Here is a 22617-nt window from a genome sequence, read left to right on the forward strand (position 1 = left end):
TCTTGGACCCCACCCGACTGAAGCCCTTCTGTATCATTAGCCACATGGGGTGTGATGTGTTTTGTTGAAAACGGTATTTCACGAGCAGCGTGGGTGGCTCAGTGGGAGTAAAGAGCAACATGGGCCTGAAAGCAGCCCATGGAGCCGACAGCAGTGGCTGATCTGGGCCCAGACGAGCCCCTGGGAGACAGGTGGACGGGCCTCGCCACCCTGAGGGCGGGGCCGCCGGCGGGCTCAAGTCCACACACAGGACTCACTGGCCAGCAGGACCACAGCCAGGCCGGGAGGCCACACAAAGCGGGAGGCGGTGGCATTTTACAGAAGAGACCCCTCGGTGCCGCACAGAAGCTGGGTCTCGGGACCAGGCAGGAAGTCCAGGGGGGCAGGAGAGCTGAGGGGGCAGGTCCAGCCCCACCTTTCCCAATGTGAGGAGGTCGTTAGCCTGCCACCTCCTTCCCTGGCACAAGAGACACCTCTTCACGGCAGGACTGACTGTCCAGCTGAGCAACAGTACCAGACCAGGCGAAGTGGATAGACAAAACTGTCCCCCAACCCTGAGAGGCAAAACCTGGCCAAGACCAGTTCTGCTCTGCTGCCCAGGGGGCGCAGACATGGCCCCCAGCCCCTGGGGCCGGGGTGGGAGGCCGGCTGGCGGGCCCTGGGGACCAAGTGCAGCTTGGGGCACACGCAGGGCTTACTTGCTCTCCACCTGGCTCGTGGCCTGGTTCAAGGCGTCCCTCAGGATGGAGTTCTCCTGCTGCAGGCGGGCCAGCTGTGCGCTGGGGCCGTTCTCCAGCTGCTCCTGCAGTGTCCGGATCTAAAAAGGCATCCAAGGGGCATCAGAGCCTCGCAAGGACAGCCACTTCAGGAGCAAGGTCAGAAAGCTCCCAGCTCGCAGACAAAAGCCCCGAGTAGCACGCTCAGCCCAAAGCCCCAGGCGTGCTGGTTCGCTCAGCTGCTGACCAAGGTCCTGAGACATAGACAGAGCCAACAGCCACCCGGAGGATGCCTGTTTCCTGCTCTCTGACCCCCTTGGCGCAGCCCCCGCCGCCCTGGGGGGGTAGAGGAGACATTGCAAGGCTCCGAGTCCTCAAGCCAGAGCTGGCCAGGCCCTCCGCTGGGACCGTGCGGATTTCAGGCCCCTTGTTTTGCTCGGTCCTTCCAACCTCCTGAGGAGTAGGCAAAGCCAGCAGGACTCCAGGGTGACGGAGAGGTTGTGAACTTGACCCACAGGCCCCCAGAGGAAGGGATGGTCATGTCCCAACGTGACCACTTGGGACCGGAGTGTTTTCAGAAAGTGCTCTTTAAACGCACGCACATCTCCCTGGTTATTGACATTAAACACACACACACCAGCCAGCCAGCCAGAACAGCCCCCCACCGCCCCTCTAATCCTGCAACAAATCAGGCCGTGAGGACCCGCCCCGCAGCTGTGCCCACCTTGCCCTGCAGCTGCTGCACCTCCTTCACGTGCTCCCGGTAGCTGGCCTGCATGCGCGCCTGCACGGCTGTGATCTCCTGCTCCCGGGCCACCAGCTGTTTCTTCACTTTGGCCTCCCCGGCAGCTGCCTTGGCCTTTTCCGCTGCCAGCTCCTGGAGAAAGCAGAGGGCAGGGAGGCAGGAGTTCATCAGATGAAACCAAGAGCATCAGGTGAAACCACCCAGAGCATTTGATAAGCATCCCCCTCCCCCGCCCCCGCTCTGGCTGTCTGTCCGTCCATCCCCCACCAAACACACCTTCCCCCCTGGCTTGGAGCCAAGGCCCTAACTCAGGACAGAAACTCAGACTCCTCGTGAATGAAAGGATCCAGGGCTCAGGGCCAGGGGTGTCCTGAGGCCCCGGCCGCCTCCCTGCACCTGCTGTCCCGTAGAGGAGCCGGGCATGGAGACGAGGTGACAGCGACACACAGCGCTTTGCTGGGAAAGCACGGCTGTCACAAGACAAGGGGTGTCGCCGGCCCCTGGGGACCCGGGCTTCCCCCCAGGACAGACGAGGGCAAAAAACCCCAGCTGAGCTGTGACGGGAGTGGCCATGCGCCGACCACCCCTGGGCAAGACCCGCCCCCCGTGTCAGGGTGGCCCGGACCCCCGAGACCAGAGTTCACAGGCACAGCCCAGGCTCCTGGAGTCCAGGGTCTTCACCGGCCCCAGACCCTGGCCCCACCTTGTTGAGCTCCCGCAGCTTGCTCTTGGCGACGGCCGCGTCCTCCTGCTCCGTGGCCAGCAGCTTCTCCTTCTCTTCCAGCTGGCGTTTCAGAATCACCACGGGGTCACCTTTCTGAGTGGCCTGAAGAGGCCCACAGAGCCACATTTAACAGGAGGCGGGCAGACGCGGGGTTTGAGCCCCAGTCCAGCCCTCAAACCCCGACCCACGAGCAGAGCCCTGGCTGGATGGCGCGGGAGCGGTTCCTTGCTGACTGCACACACACGTGGGGCGGGGTAGGGTGGGGCCTCCACCTCAGCTGCCCGGCCCGTCAGGCCTCAGGCCCGCAGGTGCAGAAGCTGCTTGAACCCAAAGCTCTGGACCCCGGGGGCAGTTGTGGGGAGCATGGTGTTTCCCTAACCCAGGTTGATGGTGGTCAGGGCCTCTCCCTGGCCTGCTGGGGGCCATTGGCCATCATTCCCGGCTCAGTGCCCAGCCTTGAGCGGCTGTGTGGGGCCAGCTGAAGTGTGGAGGCTGGGCTGGGGGTTGGGGGAGGGTGTATTCTGGGTGTACTGGCCTGAGGCCAGGCCTCTCTTGTGGAGGGGTGTGGTCAGCATGATCTCCAGCCACTCAAGCCCAGGAGACAGACAGAAGCTTACTGAGCACAGAGCTCCTGTGACTCCAGGGCCCAGCCCCTCTCAGCGGGGGCCAGGGCTGAAAGAACCCAGTGGCCTCGGGACAGGGGCCACCAGGCTGGCTCTCACGACATTCCCCAGACATCTCTCACCTCTGAAGCACCACAAAGTCCTCTAGCAAAATTACCTATGATGCAGGCTCTGTGTAAGGAACAAACGTGCCCCACAGCACTTCCTGGGGGCAGCTTGTGGCCCCTGCACCAGAAGGGGAAAATCCAGACAGGCAAGCACCTCCCTTCCTGCCCCCAAGCCCTGGCCACAAACCGGCGGGCCAGCTCCTGCGCCCGCCTTGATGCCCCTCCTATAGTGGTGGCTGGATTGACTCACCCAGCCATCCCAGGAAGGGGCAGCGAGGAGGCAGGTGGAGGGGTTTCAAGGACTTTCTGTGCAGCTGGGCATGCCCCAGGGAGGCCGGGGCCCTGGGACCAGGTGGGTGTGGGGGTGGCCCCAGCCAGCTGCCCGCAGCCGCAGTGGCACCAAACGCGGGGGGCCCACCTTGTGCCAGGTGTCCTGCACGATGCCCGCCCTGTCAGCCAGGATCTCCATGAGCCGCTGGGCCTCTCCCTCGCTGAGCACCGTGCTTCCGACAGCAGAGACCAGCGTCTTGTAGGGCAGGTGCAGAGTGCCATTGGCATCTGGGGGCCCTGTGCACAGAGGGGAGGGCGGGCGTCACACACGGGTACAACAGCCAAACCCAGCACACCCCGGAGCAGGAGCTGGTTGGGGTCCTGCCCGCAGACAGCACAGAGAAGGTCCCCAGTAGAGAAACACTGAGTGTCCCTGGGCTGGAGGAGATAACCCCTGACCTTTTCATCATCAGAGCAGATGTGGGCAAGGCACACTCTCCCCAGCCAACGGCCTGATCCAGCTCTGGCTCGCACCACCCGGAGAGGCTCACATCCCTGCCAAGACCCAGCCCCATGGCCCTCGGGTCCAGATTGACCAGTGAGCTCATCAGCCCAACGGCTGCAGCCCCACAATGGGGAGGGGGAAGCCACCTCCCACGTGTCCCGGTCTAGACCCTCTATTTGCAACTCTCCCTGGATGAAGAGTAAGGCAGGTTCCAGGAGAGATGGCTGGGTCAGCCTCATCCAGGCCTGGCCACTTGCTGGGCTGGGAGCACCTGACCTGCTAGAGGACACAGCGCCAGGTGTCAACAGCCAGCTGTCACCCCTGGACACCCCGAACATCCCCACAAGAGCTCCGCTCTCTCGCAGGCCCTTATGCAGCCCCAAAGCAACAGGGGGTGAACAGGGATGCCCCTGTTCTCATGCCATGGCCCCAACCTGCCCTCGGCGGAAAATAGGGCCCCAAACGAGCCAAAACAAAGCAGAGAGGCTGCCCGCAGCGGCACCTGCCGCCAAGCCCACCTCTCCGAGGATGAGCGAGGGGGAGGTTTCCATGGCAACACGAAATTCTCTGTCACAATATTTTCATCACACGTGAAAACACTTGGCGGGATGCCCTTGTAAAGGGGACGAGGGGGTGGGGTTGTGTGGTTGCTATGAGCACCTTCACTCAGGACTTCTCGACCCTCAAAGCTTGGGAATGAAAGATAACCAGGCTAACATTCAGGCCTAGAGCTCAAGGTGTCATGAAAACTGGGGGTGGAAGGTGGGGGGGAGGGGTAGCACCCTTCAGTCTTCAGTTCTCACTGAAATATATACATTAAATAATTTTAATGGAGAACTTCTGCACCCAAGGGGCTTCCGTTGTGGCTCAGCTGGTAAAGACTCCGCCTGCCATGTGGAGACCTGGGTTTGATCCCTGGGTTGGGAGGATCCCCTAGAGAAGGGAAAGGCTACCCACCCCAGTATTCTGCCTGGAGAATATAGTCCATGGACAATATAGTCCATGGGGTGGCAAAGAGTCAGACACGACTGAGCACCTCTCACTCACTCTGCACCCAAGAGACAGCTCAAGGACAGCTAAGCCCAGAGAGAGGGAACCAGTCAGACAAAGACCCCTCAGTCAGCGCCTCGGTCTCTGGGCTTTCTCTCTTCTAGTCAGCCAGAAGCCCAATGTTCCTGCCTGGGTTCTCCAGAAGAGGGCGCCTGCTGGGTCAGACCTGCCAGGACGGCCTGGCTGAGACCCACCACTCAGACCTCCTTCCTGCTCTCCGGACTTAGAGAAGCAGGCCTGCCCCCGCGCTGCCCATATGCAGCCACCAGCCTCGCCAGGCACCTGCCGTCAGGGCTGGTGGTGGGAACAGGAGTGGCTCCCAGAGGGGCACATACCAGATTCTGAAAACCTGGTATGAAAAGAAGGAATGTCAACGATCTGCAATAATTTTTCATACTGATTGCAAGCTGAAGTGATATAGCATTTGGGGTAAACTGGGTTACATGAAACACATCATTAAAGCGAATTCCATTTGTCTTTCATTCGCCTTTCTTAACATGGCTCACAGTGTGTTTCTACCGGACAGACTGGCTACTCTGTTCCAGCCCTTGGGGCCCCCAAGCACTGCCTGCCCCAGAGTGCCTGTCCTCCCGGGCCGGGAGTGGTCTGGGGAAGGGGACTCAGCAGCTGGACGATGCAGCTATGTGTCCATAGGGAACACCCCTCCCTTCAGAGTGTCACCCCAGGGGTCGCACACGTGCGTCTCTTCTGGAAGGCCTGCTGCACAGACCATTCCTCAGACTATGCTGGAAGAGTGTCGTCCTAATACATGTCTGTTAAAACCATCTCACGTAATTACACTAAATTGTATTAGACTTCCTAATCAAACAAAGTAATACAAAACTTGTAAAGCTATGAGTAATGAAGTTTACTTCCCCATACCCACCCTGACAGAAAATTTCACGGCCTTCTCCACCCCCATATAAATACTTTAAAATTATTTTCAGAGACATCACATTATATTTCTCCATTAAGGTTAAGGACGGTACCATCTCTAGTTTCCCCAAATCAGGGGAAGTAAAACTGAAAGGAAAGAACTGAGAAGCAGGAACCAGAACTCTGAGCCCCACGTGAGTGGCATTTATTTCTGGGTTTTAAGGTCTTCTGGCCAAACCCCCAGCCCTAAACTCAACCCCATAGAGGCCAGGGACAGGGTATGGTGGGGTGGGCAGTGGGTAGCACGCTGACCAACACATGGAGCTAACATTCCTCCAGCAAACGCTCCAAGGCTAGAAAGAATCCTTGGGGCTGGGAAATCTTAAGGCCCTGAGATAAATCTCTCGAAGACTCAACATCTGTTCTGTGAAGCCACAGGCCTCACCAAGACAATGTGGCCGTGAACTCCCCGAAGACAGGAGCAGCCAAGGCTTTGCGCACAATGGTGCGTCTGAAATTCCAGGTGTGGACGGGCCGGGAGGAAGCCAGTGGCAGGAGGGCAGCGTGGCCAGGCAGGGCCAGTGTCTCATGGAGTCAGTTCAGGGCTGAAGCTATCCACTGGCCTGCAGGCAGTGGGTACCCTATCAGAACAAGGGCCCTGGAGACAGGTGCCCTGGGCTTGAATTCTGGCTCAACTCTTTGCCAGCTGGGCATCCTAGGGCAAGTGGCTTCACCTCTCTGTGCTGATTTCCTCATCTGTGAGGTGGGGTGACAATCACCCCTCCCCCAAACATGGCAGGTTAAATGGCAACACGCTGGGCACAGGGCAAGCACCGCAGGGTCCATGAGCAGGGCCAGGCGCACTCCAGACCCGGCCCCTCCCTGAGCAGACGGCACCCCAGCAAGGAACTTGTTTGTAGGGGATCCCCTTCCTCTGTCCCCCCACGATTGCCACAGACAAGTTATGCCAAGCCAGCGCCAAGCACCCTCCCGGGGATAGAGCGCCATGGCCTGTGCCTCTTTGGCCCCTGCCCTGCACACAAGGTCACAGGGGCAGCGCGTTTAGACAAGTGAGGAGCCTGTGTCTCCTCGGGCTCTCAGCCCCGAAGTACACAACGTTCGGATAACATGCGCAAGCTTCAAATTCCAGAATTGCACTCCCCGTCTATGACTACGCTTGGAGGCTTAATCACCCAACATCACGTCAGTCCTGCAAAGAGGGCGTAGGAGTCTCCCTCTCAGTGTCAACTGGGGGGTCCCTCGGGGAGGAGCCCGTGAATGGTCTCAGCCAGCGGGTGCTGGGCGGGCTCTCCACGCTGCTTCGGTCCCAGGAAGCCCTGCCCTGCTCGTGCCCGGCTCAGCCTGTGACAGGGTGACGTCGGAGCTGCTCCAGGAACTGTGCTCACGACAGACAGCTGGGATCCAGCAGGGGTTGTCACCAGGCCCCGGGACAGGAATCGGGAGGCTCCAGCTCCACGCCGGCCGCTGCTGCAGGTTCCCCAAACCCTGCCTAGGTGGTCTCCCTACACCAAGTATGTACTGACTATGTACCCTGCAGTCTGCAAAATGCAAGTGGGCGGGACTCCCAGGCAGGAGAAGGAAGGAGGTCCCAGACACAGAATCAACAGAGCCCCAAGGACCCCCAGGGAGCGGCCATGGCAGCAACGCTGGGAGGGCTTTTATCGCAGGAGATGCTTGTGCCAAATGCTCTGGGCAGAGAGCAGCAAGGGCTGGGGCTCCAGGAGGAGAGGGAGCAGCAAAGACAGGCACCAAGGCTGGCAGAGCAGAGGCAGGCAGGGCTACAGTGGGTCCCAGGTGTCACGGGCCCGGGGGATCTGGGTGTCACCTCGTGGGCAAGGAGGCATCACCTGGGAGTGAGCCGGGTCTGCACCTGAGGACACTGGGGGACCAGGCCAGCAGGGACGAATCCAGGCCAGGGGCTGAGCATGCTTGGGAAACCGGGCGGCGACAGAGACACGGTGTCAACCCTGGGGCTCTGAGGGCAGGACATAGGTTGCAGTCTTGGGGTGGGGGGAGGACATCCAGACTAGTCCCCAAGGCCTCTGCACATCTGCCACCCCAACCGTGTGGGTGGGGGGCCATGCATGGTCCTCTGGACAGGAAGCCCTCCAGGACATCCCCAGTCACCTGAGCCATACCCAGGCCACAGCCCCAGGACCCCAGGAAGGGCCCCCTGCCCTCCCAGAAGCCAGCACTTCTCGAACAATCGTCAGACTCAGAGACAAGACAAGCTCCTGACTCTCGATGACCCCAAGCACAGAGGGCAGCCCCCGAATCAGAGTGGCCGGCAGGCCACCCGTCTCCAGAAACAGGAACCTGAGCCAGCACCACCACGGCCCCCACCACCCAGGAGCGCGGACAGTGGCCGTAAAGGATTCTCCTGAGCCTTCGGGAAAGGGGTCGTCCCCCCCCCCGGCCCCCGCCGAGGCCCTCAATGGAAGAGCCCCCAGAGGCGGCAGAGGCGCAGCTGCAGCTCCGGCCACCCTCAGGGCTCCAGGTTGCGACTACAGCAGTGGAGGGCCCCAGGCAGCACAGAGATGGTCGATGGCAAGCCTGTCTCAGGCCGGAGACCAGCACCGCCCAGGCCGTCTGCCCCCCGAGAGGGTGAGGGCCCTGCACGGCAGTGTGCTGGCCCGGGCACCTGGCATCTCGAGGGCACCGGAGCAAAGCACCAGTGATGTCGAGAGCAATCCAACCGGGGCCTGAGTCAGGCTTTCTCATCTGGTTGGAGACAAAAGTCATCTGTTGACAGACTGGGAGTTTGTCCATATAATGATGCCTCATGGAATTTTTTTTTTAAATTCTACAAATTGAATGACTTTTTCTCTTTATATACTTTTGCTCTCCCCACCCCAATTTTAATAAAATCCATTTTAAATCTAAAAAAAAAAAAACACATCATAGTATTTCTTAAAGAAATACAACCCTGAAGGACCTGTGGGCGAGATCCTTCCTCGGGCCTGAGACAGCCATGAGGTCTGACCGACAGCCAGCAGAAAGAACGGGGGATGGAAAGCCTTGGGCCCCTGTCCTGGCAGCGATGGGAGACCCAGTGCTGCCACATGTGAGAGGGCTGACCAGAAGTGACCGGAAAGTTCTGGAATAACATCTTCCAGCAGCTTCTCTAAAACGCAATAGTGCTGCACTGACGCGAGACTCCCTCCCCCAGGGGATGTTTTATTCTTTTAAAAAAGAAGAAAAGGAAAAGCTGGGTTTGAAGAACTTACACAGAAAGTGAATTAAATAAAGGCTTATGAGCCTGGTAGTTTTCTTCAGAGCTTCCGACCCTGAGAAACTGAGTTTAGTTTGAAAGAGAGGATCAAGTGTGGTCTTACCAGCTCCTCTGTCTCCTGGGGAGAGGGGCGGGCCCAGATGGCGACCCAGGCCCAGGGTGCCACCCCTCACCCCTTCTGGGAAATCTCAAAACAGAGCTGAACTCTAGTTTCTGCTGTCAGAGAATGGCAGAGATACAAGCCCACCTTAGAGAACACTGGGGGATAAATGCAGAGAAGGACGCCTGCCCTCACCCCGGGCTGGGGTGCAGCAGGACACTGGGGTGCAGTTCTGTCCAGTCACACAGCCTGAGACGAGGTCCTGCAGACTACACACACCTGGAGTGATGCTCTCCTGGCCATGCTGGGTCACAGAACACGACTCCACTCCTGCGTTTCCCAGGGTCTAGCAGCGGGAGGAGGCTTCTCCCAACACGGAGTTGACGGCCCCAGGATGCAGAAATCTTTCTCTCTCATCCGACCTCAGTGCCCACCATCAGCTGGGTGCCCAGAGGCGGGGACACACTGAGAAGGACTGGCCACCTTCCTTCCTTATCCTGTGCCCCCAAAGAAGCAGGAGGCCCTCTCACTGCTCAGAGGCCACTCGGGATCCTGGGGTCAGGGCTGGGCTGCCTCCTGGCGCCCAAAGGGGTGCAAGCTCCACTGTGGTTCAGTGAGGGCCTGTTTCCTCAACTCACAGACAAATGTGGAGTTTTTCTCTTCCACTAACAAGAATACATGTTATAGGAAAACTAGGAAGTGCAGAAGGGTGAAGGGAAGAAAATAAAAGTCACCCACAGACCTCCCCCCAAGGAAACCCTTTCTCCCACGTAGACCTGTGCACGTCTGACTCGGCTGTCGTGGGGCCTGAGGGCACCTCCACGTCCCAGAGGCTGGCGGGGCCCAGCTGGGATGGTCTCTGGCCCAGGGTTTAGGCCCAAGTCTGCAGGACGGATGGCATTTGGCATAAAGCCAGGGCACAGAGTCTAAGAGGAGGGCCCCCCCAGTCGCCCTCCTGCCCACCTCCCTGCCTCAGAGACACCACAAAGCAAGCCCCCCGGCAGCATAAGTCCCAGGGCTCAGGCCCAACTCGGAAGGTGCCTCCTGTCCAGCCCAAGCCTGCGTGTCCGGTTCAGGGGGCTTGGCCTGCGCCACGTTCACGAGGACTCAAGTCCAGGAGCTGGAGAGACGGCCCTGTCAAGAGGGCCCCAAACCACCCCCACAGCCACACGCTTCCTGGGCAAGAAGCTGCTTTCCTGACCAACGCAGACGCTGGCTGTGGTGACTCTCAAGACAGCAAACCAGAGGAAGCCTGGTTTGTGCCACCAACGCTCGGGAGCTTCAATTCCAGAGATTTCCACTTCTCAAGGATTCTGTGAATTCCCTCTTCTCCAGACACTGGGAAGAGAACCCAAGCTTCTGCTTCATAACCAAGTGTTTTCCTAGTCTACACCTGGGTTGCTAATGGCCTCCAATGTCACCGCCATCTCCACACAGTCACGTGAGATGCTCACGTGGGTTCATCACCGAGGGGACTGTGTGCCGCGCCAGGCCTTTGGCGGGCAAGGTGGACGGGGCTGTCTCCCTAAGTTAAAAACGCACCTCCCTTCTGACAAAGCAGCCACACATCTAGGACCTGACGCCATGGAGACCCTCACCCGCTGGGACACGGACATCACTGCAGCAGTTAATTTCAGCAGCAACAGAAGGGCTCACCGCTTCAGAGCATTTAAATATATTGTTATGCTCAGGCCATGGACGATGACACAGTCTACTCAGGACCATCCTCCTTCCTGACCTGCTGGCCTCAGGCCAGCACCCTGCTGTCATTACAAGAGTTTGGGAAAGTGTTCACATATCAGACAGAACTGGCCTTCCAACAGTCACTTAGAAATATATTCAGTATTCTTACTTATTTTTCCCTCAAGAGGCAAGTTTCAAGCCCACCCATTGAAATTTTGGCAGGAAGAATAATAAACTACTAAGTTAACCAGGGAGTGACAATCATTCTATCATGTATAATCTTTCTTGTCCTGAACTGTGGTATTTTTTCCTGTTCAAATTTCCTCTTATCCTACACCTCAGGTGAGCGGCTTTGTGGGTTCATACAGGTCAGAAGTTAGGTCTTCCTCCCAACAACGCTTTTTGTTACCTGCCAATTTTGCCTTCCTTTCTAGTGTGAAGTTTCTGTTTCATACCTTATTTCAAATGTCTAAGGCCTTATAGGGTCATGATGATCCCAGGAAGCTCCTATGCGGGAGAAGCCAGAGAATAGACCAGCTCTCACCTACACCCCTGCTGTCTGCCTCCAGGGCCTTTAGCCCTGGGTCAGATAGAGCATTGCCTTGAAGACAGGGAGATATGCTCCCTCCACCTGTGGGGCCAGGGCCGAGGCTGACTATCTGGGTTTTTAAAGGGCCTGAGAGGTTGTCGTGACCCGTGGGGCAAACGTAGACTGGTCCCTGAACGTCACACAGAGCATAGTGTGGTCTGAGGGAATGTCCCCCCAGCAGAAAAGCGAATACAGCTTCAGAAAAAGACAAGAGAGGGGAGCCAGCTACAAACAGAGGGCCTGCCTACTTGGCAGAGGTCCCAACATTTCAGGCCCCTAAGATGCTTCACCAAGACAAATGCAATTAATCTTCCGAGTCGACTAATGGCTAATCTAAGAAAGAAAGAAATCTAGCAAGAGAAAAAAAGAGAAAGGGATGGAGGGAGAAAGGAAACATTGGACTATTCTATCAAGTGAGGGGTGGACATGAAACAAGAACTCACAGGTCGAGTTTCTACAGTGATCTGCGCTGAAAAGATAATGGGAAATCCATGTTCTATGCATTATCTAACAACATGTGTATCTGATACATAATATCTATTTTAATGTTCTATAATGCTCCCTTCCACAACTGGGGTGGGAGGCAGCAAAGAGGGAAACCTGGGAGGCAGGGGGTGTGGACACCACTGCTTCTTAGGAATAGCATCCTGCTGTTATTCACTCAATAAACATCCAGAAAACAACAAAGCTATGCTAAAGCACCGGGGGAGGCAAGAATGCAGAACAGGTTGACAGAACATGGCCAGACTTCAAGAGAGACTGCAAGACACAGAACTGTTCTCGACTGTGTGGTGGAGGGAGTCGTGACTTCTTCTGAACTCACACCTTTCCCCACTGGACTTCCTCTTGTTGACTTACGCTCAGTCTCACAACTTGCTCTGGGCAAGAGAACCCTGGTTTGAGAAGTGCCTTTTTACAGCTCTGCCACAACCATGAGAAGGTCCTCTGCCCTCGAGAGTCACTGATGCTTTGGCCTGGGCCCTAGAATGAACACATGGAAGTTGACCCAAGAGTCAACCTGTGGCAGGAGCCAAACTAGTTAGAGGTAACACAGACCAGTCAACCTCCACCCAAATCAACAGCAACATGAGCAAAAATGAATGATTGACGCTGCAGGACCCTCAGTTCTAGGATGTTTGTTATGCAGCCTTGTTGTGGCGATAGCTGACTGATACAGATGGCTTCCCCAAAGGGAATCTACAGCCACTTAGAGACAGCTTGTCTCTCCACATTCATAAAGAAACCAAAGCTACTTACCAGGCTCACCCTTCTTCTTTGACCCAGACTTCTTCTTTGCAGGAGCCTCTTGCTTTGGTGCTTCCTGGCTCTGGACCATGTCTGCATTTTTGCCCTGGGTAGGAGTTGACTCTGCCTTTTTACCCTGATTGGCAGATGCATCCACCTTCTTGCCCTGGTTGGGGGACCCTTCTGACTTTTTGCCTTGGTTTGAGGTTCCCTCTGCTTTTTTCCCTTGATTGGGGGTCCCATCTGCTTTTCTCCCCTGGTTTGCAACACCTTCCACCTTTGTGCCCTGATTAGCAACTGAATCTGCCTTTTTGCCCTGATTCTGGCCTGCCTCTGCTTTTCTGCCCTGGTTGGGGGTCCCCTCTGCCTTCTTGCCCTGATTCTGGGCCCCCTCTACCTTCCTGCCCTGATTCTGGGCCCCCTCTGCCTTCCTGCCCTGGTTGGGGGTCCCGTCTGCTTTTTTACTCTGGTTTTGAACCACTTCTACCATTTTGCCCTGGTCCACGGCACTCTGCTCTTTTCTGCCCTGATTCTGGTTCCCCTCTGCCTTTTTGCCCTGGTTCTGGGCCCCCTCTGATTTCTTCCCTTGGTTCTGGGCCCCCTCTGATTTCTTCCCTTGGTTCTGGGCCCCCTCTGATTTCTTGCCCTGGTTCTGGGCCCCCTCTGATTTCTTCCCTTGGTTCTGGGCCCCCTCTGATTTCTTGCCCTGGTTCTGGGCCCCCTCTGATTTCTTCCCTTGGTTCTGGGCCCCCTCTGCCTTCTTGCCCTGGTTCTGGGCCCCCTCTGCCTTCTTGCCCTGGTTCTGGGCCCCCTCTGCCTTCTTGCCCTGGTTCTGGGCCCCCTCTGCCTTCTTGCCCTGGTTCTGGGCCCCCTCTGCTTTCTTCCCCTGGTTCTGGGCCCCTTCTACCTTCTTGCCCTGGTTCTGGGCCCCCTCTGCCTTCTTGCCCTGGTTTTGGGCCCCCTCTGCCTTCTTGCCCTGGTTGGGGGTCCCCTCTGATTTCTTGCCTTGGTTCTGGGCCCCCTCTGCCTTCTTGCTTTGGTTCTGGGCCCCCTCTGCCTTCTTACCTTGGTTCTGGGCCCCCTCTACCTTCTTGCCCTGGTTGGGGGTCCCCTCTGCCTTCTTGCCTTGGCTCTGGGCCCCCTCTGACTTCTTCCCTTGGTTCTGGGCCCCCTCTACTGTCTTGCCTTGGTTCTGGGCCCCCTCTGATTTCTTGCCTTGGTTCTGGGCCCCCTCTGATTTCTTGCCTTGGTTCTGGGCCCCCTCTGATTTCTTGCCCTGGTTCTGGGCCCCCTCTGATTTCTTCCCTTGGTTCTGGGCCCCCTCTGATTTCTTGCCTTGGTTCTGGGCCCCCTCTGATTTCTTGCCCTGGTTCTGGGCCCCCTCTGCCTTCTTGCCCTGGTTCTGGGCCCCCTCTGCCTTCTTGCCCTGGTTCTGGGCCCCCTCTGCCTTCTTGCCCTGGTTCTGGGCCCCCTCTGCCTTCTTGCCCTGGTTCTGGGCCCCCTCTGCCTTCTTGCCCTGGTTCTGGGCCCCCTCTGCCTTCTTGCCTTGGTTCTGGGCCCCCTCTAATTTCTTGCCCTGGTTCTGGGCCCCCTCTACCTTCTTGCCCTGGTTCTGGGCCCCCTCTGATTTCTTGCCTTGGTTCTGGGCCCCCTCTGATTTCTTGCCTTGGTTCTGGGCCCCCTCTGATTTCTTGCCTTGGTTCTGGGCCCCCTCTGATTTCTTCCCTTGGTTCTGGGCCCCCTCTGATTTCTTGCCTTGGTTCTGGGCCCCCTCTGATTTCTTCCCTTGGTTCTGGGCCCCCTCTGATTTCTTGCCTTGGTTCTGGGCCCCCTCTGATTTCTTGCCCTGGTTCTGGGCCCCCTCTGCCTTCTTGCCTTGGTTCTGGGCCCCCTCTGCCTTCTTGCCCTGGTTCTGGGCCCCCTCTGCCTTCTTGCCCTGTGTAGAGCTGGTAGCAGGGGCATTGCCTTTGGCGCCCACTGGGGACACCACCACCATAGGCACCTCCTTGGGAGCAGCTTCCAAGATGGCAGCCTTTGAGGCAAGAACCTGGATGGAATTCACTACAGAGCTGACTGCTGGTTCCACCTTTGCCACTTTTTTCTCCTTCTTCTTTTTGTCCTTTGGAGAAGAAGCCAGCTTCTCTTGGGGCATGGCTGGTACTGTGGCTACAGGGGCAGTGACCACAGGGGACTGGACTGGGGTTGGAGCCACCGCCACTGCAGGTGCCCACACTGGGTCCCTGGGGAGGATGGTCACGCCAGGGGTGGGCTCATGGTCAGGTATCTTCCCGTTGGGCTTCTCCTCCTTTTTCTTGGTCTTTCCTTTCTTCTCCACTGTCTTCTCCTTCTTCTTCTTCTCCACTTTCTGGTGGTTGGTCTTCGCCATTTCCTTGCGCTGGTTGGCCAGAGCTTCTTCATATGACGTCTCCTTCATGGAGAAGGTTGACACCAGGAAGATGCCGATGGCGGAAACAACCATGAATCCACCAAAGACCACAACCCCCAAGGTCTGAGTGTCGTAAATATCCATCCTGGCTGGTTTTCCTTTCACCTGCCAAATACATACACGGCAATTACTTTCTGTAGAAACCGAGGCATTTGACAGTCACCATCCCCACTTGTAACACCTAACATATATGGTTCCACTAATCCTTCAGACTGATAAAATCAAAGAAGAAACAAACCAGGCAATCTCTGCTGTCACCTGTTCTCCCTGCCCCCTCAGAAGTGAGCAACTTTTACACAAGCTGGGACACATGAAGCCACAGAGAGATGGCAGCAGGCAGCTCCATGACGAGGGCACGTGGCGCCCAGACAACTCAGAAGCCGTGACCCCAGGTCAAAATGTTCCCCACCACAAGGTCAAAGATGCACGTGAACATAAGCATGGGCCAGTGTGAGACAACTGGGAGTGGTAAGGACTGTGTCAAAGTGCCAACTACATCAGCAGCAGGAGTCACCCAGTCACAGGTGACGACTGTAGAAACGTGAGCACTAGGTTGATGTATCTTTTGCTTTCTCATATCAGGACAGATTTCCACCACCACCACCACCCCAATTCAAGTTGACTGATATTAAGAATACCGTGTGTGTCAAATCAAACACAGCTGCTGGCTCGCACTCACAGTGTCCCGGCCAGTGGGTCTCATGAGCACTCTTTCTCTGCTGCCCCCTCTCCCCCAGGGCTGATAAACACAAGTACCCGCCCAGGGGCAGAGATGAGAACCTACGCATTACAATCCCAAAGGTGATCAACATGTGGTGAGGAAAAATGGAGCCTGTGAATCCACGCATTAGGAAACAGGAAATATCAGTCCGGGGAGGCTGACCAAGTAAGACCTCAGGTCTGAATTCCACATGCAGAGGCTGCAAAGAGGGAGGGGGACGGCGTCACCAGGTCCACTTCTCACCCTGGGGAGAGGACCCTTTGTCTGACGACACACTCCCAACCACGAAAACGATCCACCCTTCTCGCTGTCCGGGGACCGAAGTCCACAGGGTTGGAGGTGGCCAGGTCCACACCCAACAGCTGTCAGCCGGGCTACCCCTGACTTCAGTGAGGAACTCCCAAGGGTCCATTTCTTGGATACACTCAATGTTTACCAACTAATTTTGCTGCGGCTATCATAGTTTCAGTCCCCTGACCTGGGGAGTGAGAACAGAGCCCAGCTCCCCCAGGAGGACCAGCAGTGGAGTAGCTATGGGAATGCATGTGTGAGAGGATGGGGGAGGGCAGGGGGAAAGGAGGAGAGCTAAGTGGTCCTCCAAGCCCCTGGAGCTGGGATAGGCCAGGCCCAGGCTTCTCAGTGGTTTAAAAGTTGAGATTTCTCTTCCTGCATGAGTGGGGGCTTCTAAACAGCTATGGAATCCAAATTTTGACATTAGGGGGTTTGAGAGGAGGGACTGAACTCAGCATCCTACTCTAAGGAAAATCAGTCTCGTCGCAGGAAAAACGCAACTTTGCTGTCTTTCTACGAAACCCCTGCAGAAGGAGGGTGGACTGTGCCCTGCTCTCCAGGGCAGCACCTTCCTCAGGGGCAGCTGGACACTTACTTCTCCCAGACTGTTGCTGCGGGCTGCAGCTCTGGGTCAAACTCCACATCCTGGTCCGCAAGCCCAAGGGAGCTCATGGAGCCTCCAGGTCTTGGGGCAGCGAGTTCTGACCCATGGTCGTGGGTCCCACACACACAGAGGTCAGGAGCCTTCGGGACCACACTCGCAGCTGAGTGCAAAAAGCCTGGAGGGAGGGGTCCAGGAGGCTGGAGGGCGGGGACAAGAAGCTGGAATGTTCCACCATCCCCTTCTAACCGCTGCTGCTCGGTGGGTGTCCACAACTGAAACGCTGGGTCCTCACAAGGACCCCTCAGCACTCTGCCGACACGGACACGTTTCAGGTACGAGGTGACAGCATAATCACGACACCATCCTATTCAGGTGACAAAAATCCTCTGACCTGCTGTGCAGCACAGGGAACTCTACTCAATATCCAGGAAAAGAACCTGAGAAAGAGTGGATACAAAAACCCTCTGCAACGCCCTTCTCCAGAGGCAGCACCAGGCCAGGGGCCCGGGTCACCCAGCTGCAGGTCTGCAAGCCCCGGGTCCCCAATGTGCCCTGGAGGGCAGGTCCCATGGAGGCCCTGGGTCACCAGCCCCCAGGACAGGCACTGCCCTCCCCATCTCAGCTCCTCCCACCCCCCCCCCCACCCCCCGCCAACTTCATCCCCTTTCGAGCACCATGGACTCCGCAGCTGAGTGGTTTGGGCAGAAAACCCACAGATGAAAAGCTGGTCTTGGCTCTCAAATTAGGCAAACACAGGATACAAGATATTCTCTGTTGGGGGAAGAGTGGAGAGAAGCCAGCTATGAGAGCGTTTCCCTCTGCACGCGCAGACGGACATCTGAGGCCATCACTTCCGATGCCTCCAAATACACTCAAGGTCAGTTTTCAAGGTTAGTCTGCCAGGTGCTCCACACACAGTCAAAGGACCCTGGCAGGAACCTCCCACAAGGTTTTCCACAAGACTGTGCTGTGTGCCATTGCATCCAGAGTAGGCTGACCACAGAGAATCTGCACTGTCGATCCTGGAAACTTCTATGAAATGTACACATTTATTTACAACAGCCGATCTGCTTAGAGTGTGAGGCAGAAGGCCAGCCAGCACAGGGAGCAGACGGCCGCCCCGAGGCTCAGGGACCGCTCCCAGGCTCTGTGGCTGAAACCCCAGGCCCACCTCGGAGGTGCAGAGGGCATGGCTTTCTTCTGCTCCTGGGAGTAAGGACTGGGGAACAGAGGTTGTGTGGACACCCCAAGCATGGACTACTGTTGCTGATTCACTTGGCCTGACCAGGCTAGTGCAGCTTGGCCAGGTCAGTCCAAACTGGCAACAGGGATTCGGGTTGGTTTTGCAAAAGGACTCTCAACAGCACTCCTGGGGCTGGGTCATGTCACCACCCAGCTGTGCTATGGGGGACCATGTGTGGGCACTCCAAGAAGCTACAGCCGGGGATGGGGAGGTGGGTGTCAAAGAGACCCAGCCCCATTTCCTGGGTGTAAGGTGACTTACCAGGAAGGCACAAAACTAAAAGAGAATGACAACAGAATCAAGACGTTAGCAGATATGACTGCATCATCAAGTACTTCAAATATACAGAAGATTAAGAAAAATATTCTGAATGTCCATTTATCTACCACCCAGGTTTAGCAAATCCAAACATTTCCCCCATTTACTTTAGATAAACGTTCAGTGTCTCATCTTTCCTTCCACAGAGGACCAATACCCAATGTGCCACCATGCTCACCCATGGGTGCCCACCGGACAAGCCCAGGACCACCCTGGCAAGGGTTGCACAAGACCAGCCCTGCGAGAGTCACTGGGCAACGTTTTATCCTCCAGAACACACCACTGGCCCAGGGTGGGCACTATGCCACCAGATGCTGCCAACTGCCCCCTGGGGCAGCACGAGCCCCATCCTCCACTCACCCTGCAGACATGCCCACCAGATGCCGGTGATGCTGGGCCTCCTATGGAGATGAGCACTTCGCGCTTCTCCTATGACATGGCCTGTTCACATGCTTGGCCTGTCTTCTGAAGGGCTGCCTTTTTCTTTGATTTATAGGTGTCCTTTACATAGCTTGGATATTAACCATTTGTTGTTTTCAATGTATCTAAGTCTGTGGAGCTGACTCCTTGGGAAACACCCTGATACTAGGAAAGACTGAGGGCAAGAAGAGAAGGCGGTGACAGAGGATGGGATGGTTGGATGGCATAACTGACTCAATGGACATGAGTTTGAGCAAACTCCAGGAGATGGTGAAGGACAGGTAAGACTGGTGTGCTGCAGTCCATGGGGTTGTGCAAAGAGTTGGACACAACTTAGCAACTGAACAACAAGTCTCTGGTTTCGTTTTCAACCATCTTGTTTGTTTTTACAGTGTTTTCTTGTATCACAGCTATTCTCCCAGAGTCTGGGGCTGCCCAGGTGGCACTAGTAGTAAAGAACCCACCTGCCAATGCAGGAGATGTGACAGACTCAGGTTTGATTCCTGGGTCGGGAAGATCCCCTGGAGGAGGGCATGGCAACCCACTCCAGTATTCTTGCCTGGAGAATCCCATGGACAGGGGGGCCTGGTGGGCTGCAGTCCCTGGGGTCTCAAAGAGTTGGACATGACTGAAGCAACTTAGCACACATGCCACAGAGTCAAAGATAATCTGTTTCCTTTTTCTTTTAAGGAAAAAACTTTTGCTCTCCTTTCAATCTAAATAATCACTCAGTCATGTAAAGAGGCAATGCACTTCTAGGGGTCAAAACTTGAAAGGCACAAAACGACTGACACAGAGTGAAAACCTCCCTTATACCCCTGCCTCAGCCACCCAGGTCCCAGCCACTGGGAGAGAAGCCCTTTACTGTTTGTTTTCTTCTACACACTTCAGAAAGCTTTTCGTAGTTTGGTTTAATCACCTGGGATTTACTCTGGCATATGACAGGAAACAGTGTCAGCTTCTCTCACGGCTTAAATTACCTGGCACCCCTTCTGAACTGGTCCACTCTCCTCCCCGACTTGCACAGTAACCTCTGCGCCACCAGGCTTGATGGACTTACACTCTGTCCCACCTGCATATTTATCCGTGCCCAGCATCAATACCACATTTAGGCCCACGCATTCACTCCAAACGCCAATGCCACTGGGATTTTTAAAACAGACTAAATTTACAGATGAAGGTGGGGACAGCTGGCTGTACACCATGGGAACTGTCACTGCAGTGTGGAGCACTCCACTTATTTAAATGTCCTTTTATATTATATTTGCAAAGAGCTTTTATGATCTCTATAGAAAAGTCTTTGTTGTTGTTGTTAAGGTTATTGCTATTTTTAAGTGTACAAGAAAAAGATACCTTTTTCTATTTCTAGCTACAGGCATCCAGCAAACTTATTCATATTTGCACGTGTGTTGTTTACCCAGATATTACACTAAACTTTCCTCAAATACAGGAGTTTGTGGATTCTCTTCAAGAAAAAAAAAAAATCACCTATGAGAAAAGACAGCCGTTCCTTGCTTCCTAAGCCATATCATCGTGTCCCTGAGCTGGGCAAGAACTCTGAGCAGGCTCGCTGGTCTTGTCGCTGAGTTTCCACTTCTGATGAGTCACTATTAGATGCTGTGTTGGTAGAAAACTTTTTATGAGTATCAGGTAAGCTGTCTTATATTCCTAGTTACCTTTCCTTTCTAATAACTGGGCATTAAGTTTGAGCAAGTGCTTTTTCTTTATCACTTGACATTTTCTCTAATCTGAAATGGGTTGAACTAAAATAACATACATTCTAGTGTTAACTCACAGACGGTTCTGAGTATGTAGACACTTCTTGATGGTGGGTCTTTTCCTTCTTAATCCCTCACTAGATTTGGTCTGTTGACATTTTTCTAGGGGATTCGGGGCTGTGAGCTCTCATGTGAGGGGAAGCAGAATTGTCCTCAGACTGTGCTTCCAGTCTTGGCAGCAAGGTCGCCTCAGTCCCATAAGCTGAGGATCACCCTTTTCCCTCTGTTCTTTGCAGATTCAGAAGAAATGGCCTGTAAAACCGTCAGTCTGGTTTTTCATGATCTGTTCCTGGAGGGGGAGGAGTGGGTATAGAGCCACTTTTTTAAAAAATTGAAGTATAGATGCTGTATAAGATTATATAAGTTACAGATGTACAACATATTGATTCACAATTTTTAAAGGTTTTTTAAGTATAAAACTGCTCTGTCCATAGTTTAAAATATTGGTTATGCTCCCCATGTTGTACAATATACTCTTAGGGCTTGTTTTATTTCATTTTATTTTTGTAGCTTATTTTATACCTCTTAATCCCTTTGCCCTGTCCAGCCCCTCCCCCCTCCCACCCCCCACTGGTAAACACTAATTTATTTCCTATTATCTGTGAATCTGCTTCTTTTTTGTTATATTCACTAGTTTGCTGTATTTTTTTAGATTCCACATATAAGTGATATCATACAGTATTTTTCTTTCTCTGTCTGACTTATCTCACTTCACACAATACCCTCTACGGCCAACACCCTCGAGATCCACCCATGTTGTTGCAAATGGCAAAATTTCGTTCTTTTTTAATGGCTGAGTAGTATTCCATTAGTATTTCACTATATATATATATTATATATACACCTGACATCTTTATCCCTTCATCTGTCTATGGACATTTATGTTGTTTCCACGTCTTGACTATGGTAAATAGTGTTGCTATGAACACTGGGGTGCATGTATCTTTTTGAACTAGTGCTTTTGTTTTCCTTCAGATACATACCCAGGAGCAGAACTTCTGGGTCATATGATTGTTCTATTTTTAGTTTTTTGAGGAACCTCCATACTGTTCTTTTCCACAGCGGCTGCACCAATTGACATTCCCACCAATTGTGTATGAAGGTTCCCTTTGGTAGAGAGCTGACTTTAATTGCTATTTCAATTTCAATGATGATTCCAGGAACCGTTTATGGGTTTGTGATTCAATCTACATAATAAATTTTCATCAGTCCTTCTTCTAACTTCCATTGGTTCATTCTGTTCTTTCTAACTGCTTTACATGAACATTTATTAACTTTCAGGCCTTTTTTTCTTTTTTCTTGTAGCAAATATTTAAGGTAATAAATTTTCCTGTAAGGTACTACTGTAGCTTTATCCTCCAAGCTACAATGCACTATTTTCATCAGTGCTCAGTTTGAAGTATCTTCCAGTTCCCAAAAGACCTCTGACTCACAAAGTGGCAGCATCCTTAACATTCCTAACATGTGAGGGCTTTGAATTACCATCAACAATCCTAATTCAACTGCACTGTCCATCAGAGGATCCATTCTGTGTGATATAGGTCAAAGCTTTTACACTTGTAACCATGATCCAGGAAGATAACTTGACCCAGGACACATACATGCACCCTCTTATATGCACAGTATGTATATGATCATGTAAATAACAAGACTTTCATGAAATAATAACTCAGTATTTGCATGTGTCATGCACTGGTATCTCCTAAGCATCAACATTTTTTTAAAGTTTTTCACAACAAATTAAATCGACTGTGAGGGTCATGACACACTGGGCCTTCAGTCTGACAAAGCACTGGCTAGGATTTTGATGTTGGGGTGTTTTGCTAGATTGTGGTCAGCTTTTACGAACATGTACTATGGGAAAGATTGCAGGCAGAAGGAGAAGAAGGTGGCAGAGGATGAGATGGCTGGGTGGCATCACCGATTCAATGGATGTGAACTTGGGCAAACTCCAGGAGATGGTGAGGGACAGGGGGGTCTGGCGTGCCGCAGTCCATGGGGTTGCAAAGAGTCGGACATGACTGAGAACGACTGAACAACCACAACGTACTCTGTGGACTGAAGGCCGCATGTTCCAGTGTATAACCTTCTGTAGAACCAATCCATTTTCTGTCTATTTAATCTAACAGCTATTGAGAGCTTTAAGAAGCTTCCTCCATGAGCATGGATTTGCCAGTTTCTCCTGGGAATCTGTCGATCTGTGCTTTATTGGGAGGGCATCTTATTAGAATATAAAATCAGAACTGCAACATCGTCCTCATAAAGTGCCTACTATTTTATCCTCTATTATAAAGTGATCTCTTTATCCGT

The 22617-nt window shown here is 54.1% G+C and overlaps 1 protein-coding gene across 2 annotated transcripts in view; it reads right to left on the bottom strand.

The window, feature by feature from the left end:
- Positions 1-22617, bottom strand: part of RRBP1 (ribosome binding protein 1) — a 46953-nt gene that overhangs the window by 12402 nt on the left and 11934 nt on the right. For both annotated transcript variants that reach the window (XM_061126402.1, XM_061126400.1), the window contains exons 2-6: positions 12499-15037; positions 3334-3482; positions 2165-2287; positions 1441-1593; positions 699-817 (exon numbers count right to left, since the gene is read on the bottom strand). In XM_061126402.1, coding sequence (XP_060982385.1) covers positions 699-817; positions 1441-1593; positions 2165-2287; positions 3334-3482; positions 12499-15016 — 3062 coding nt within the window. In that variant the 5' untranslated portion in view covers positions 15017-15037. The remainder of the gene's footprint in view (positions 1-698; positions 818-1440; positions 1594-2164; positions 2288-3333; positions 3483-12498; positions 15038-22617) is intronic.

Source organism: Dama dama, chromosome 23, assembly GCF_033118175.1.
Source record: "Dama dama isolate Ldn47 chromosome 23, ASM3311817v1, whole genome shotgun sequence".
NCBI classification, from domain to species: Eukaryota; Metazoa; Chordata; class Mammalia; order Artiodactyla; family Cervidae; genus Dama; species Dama dama.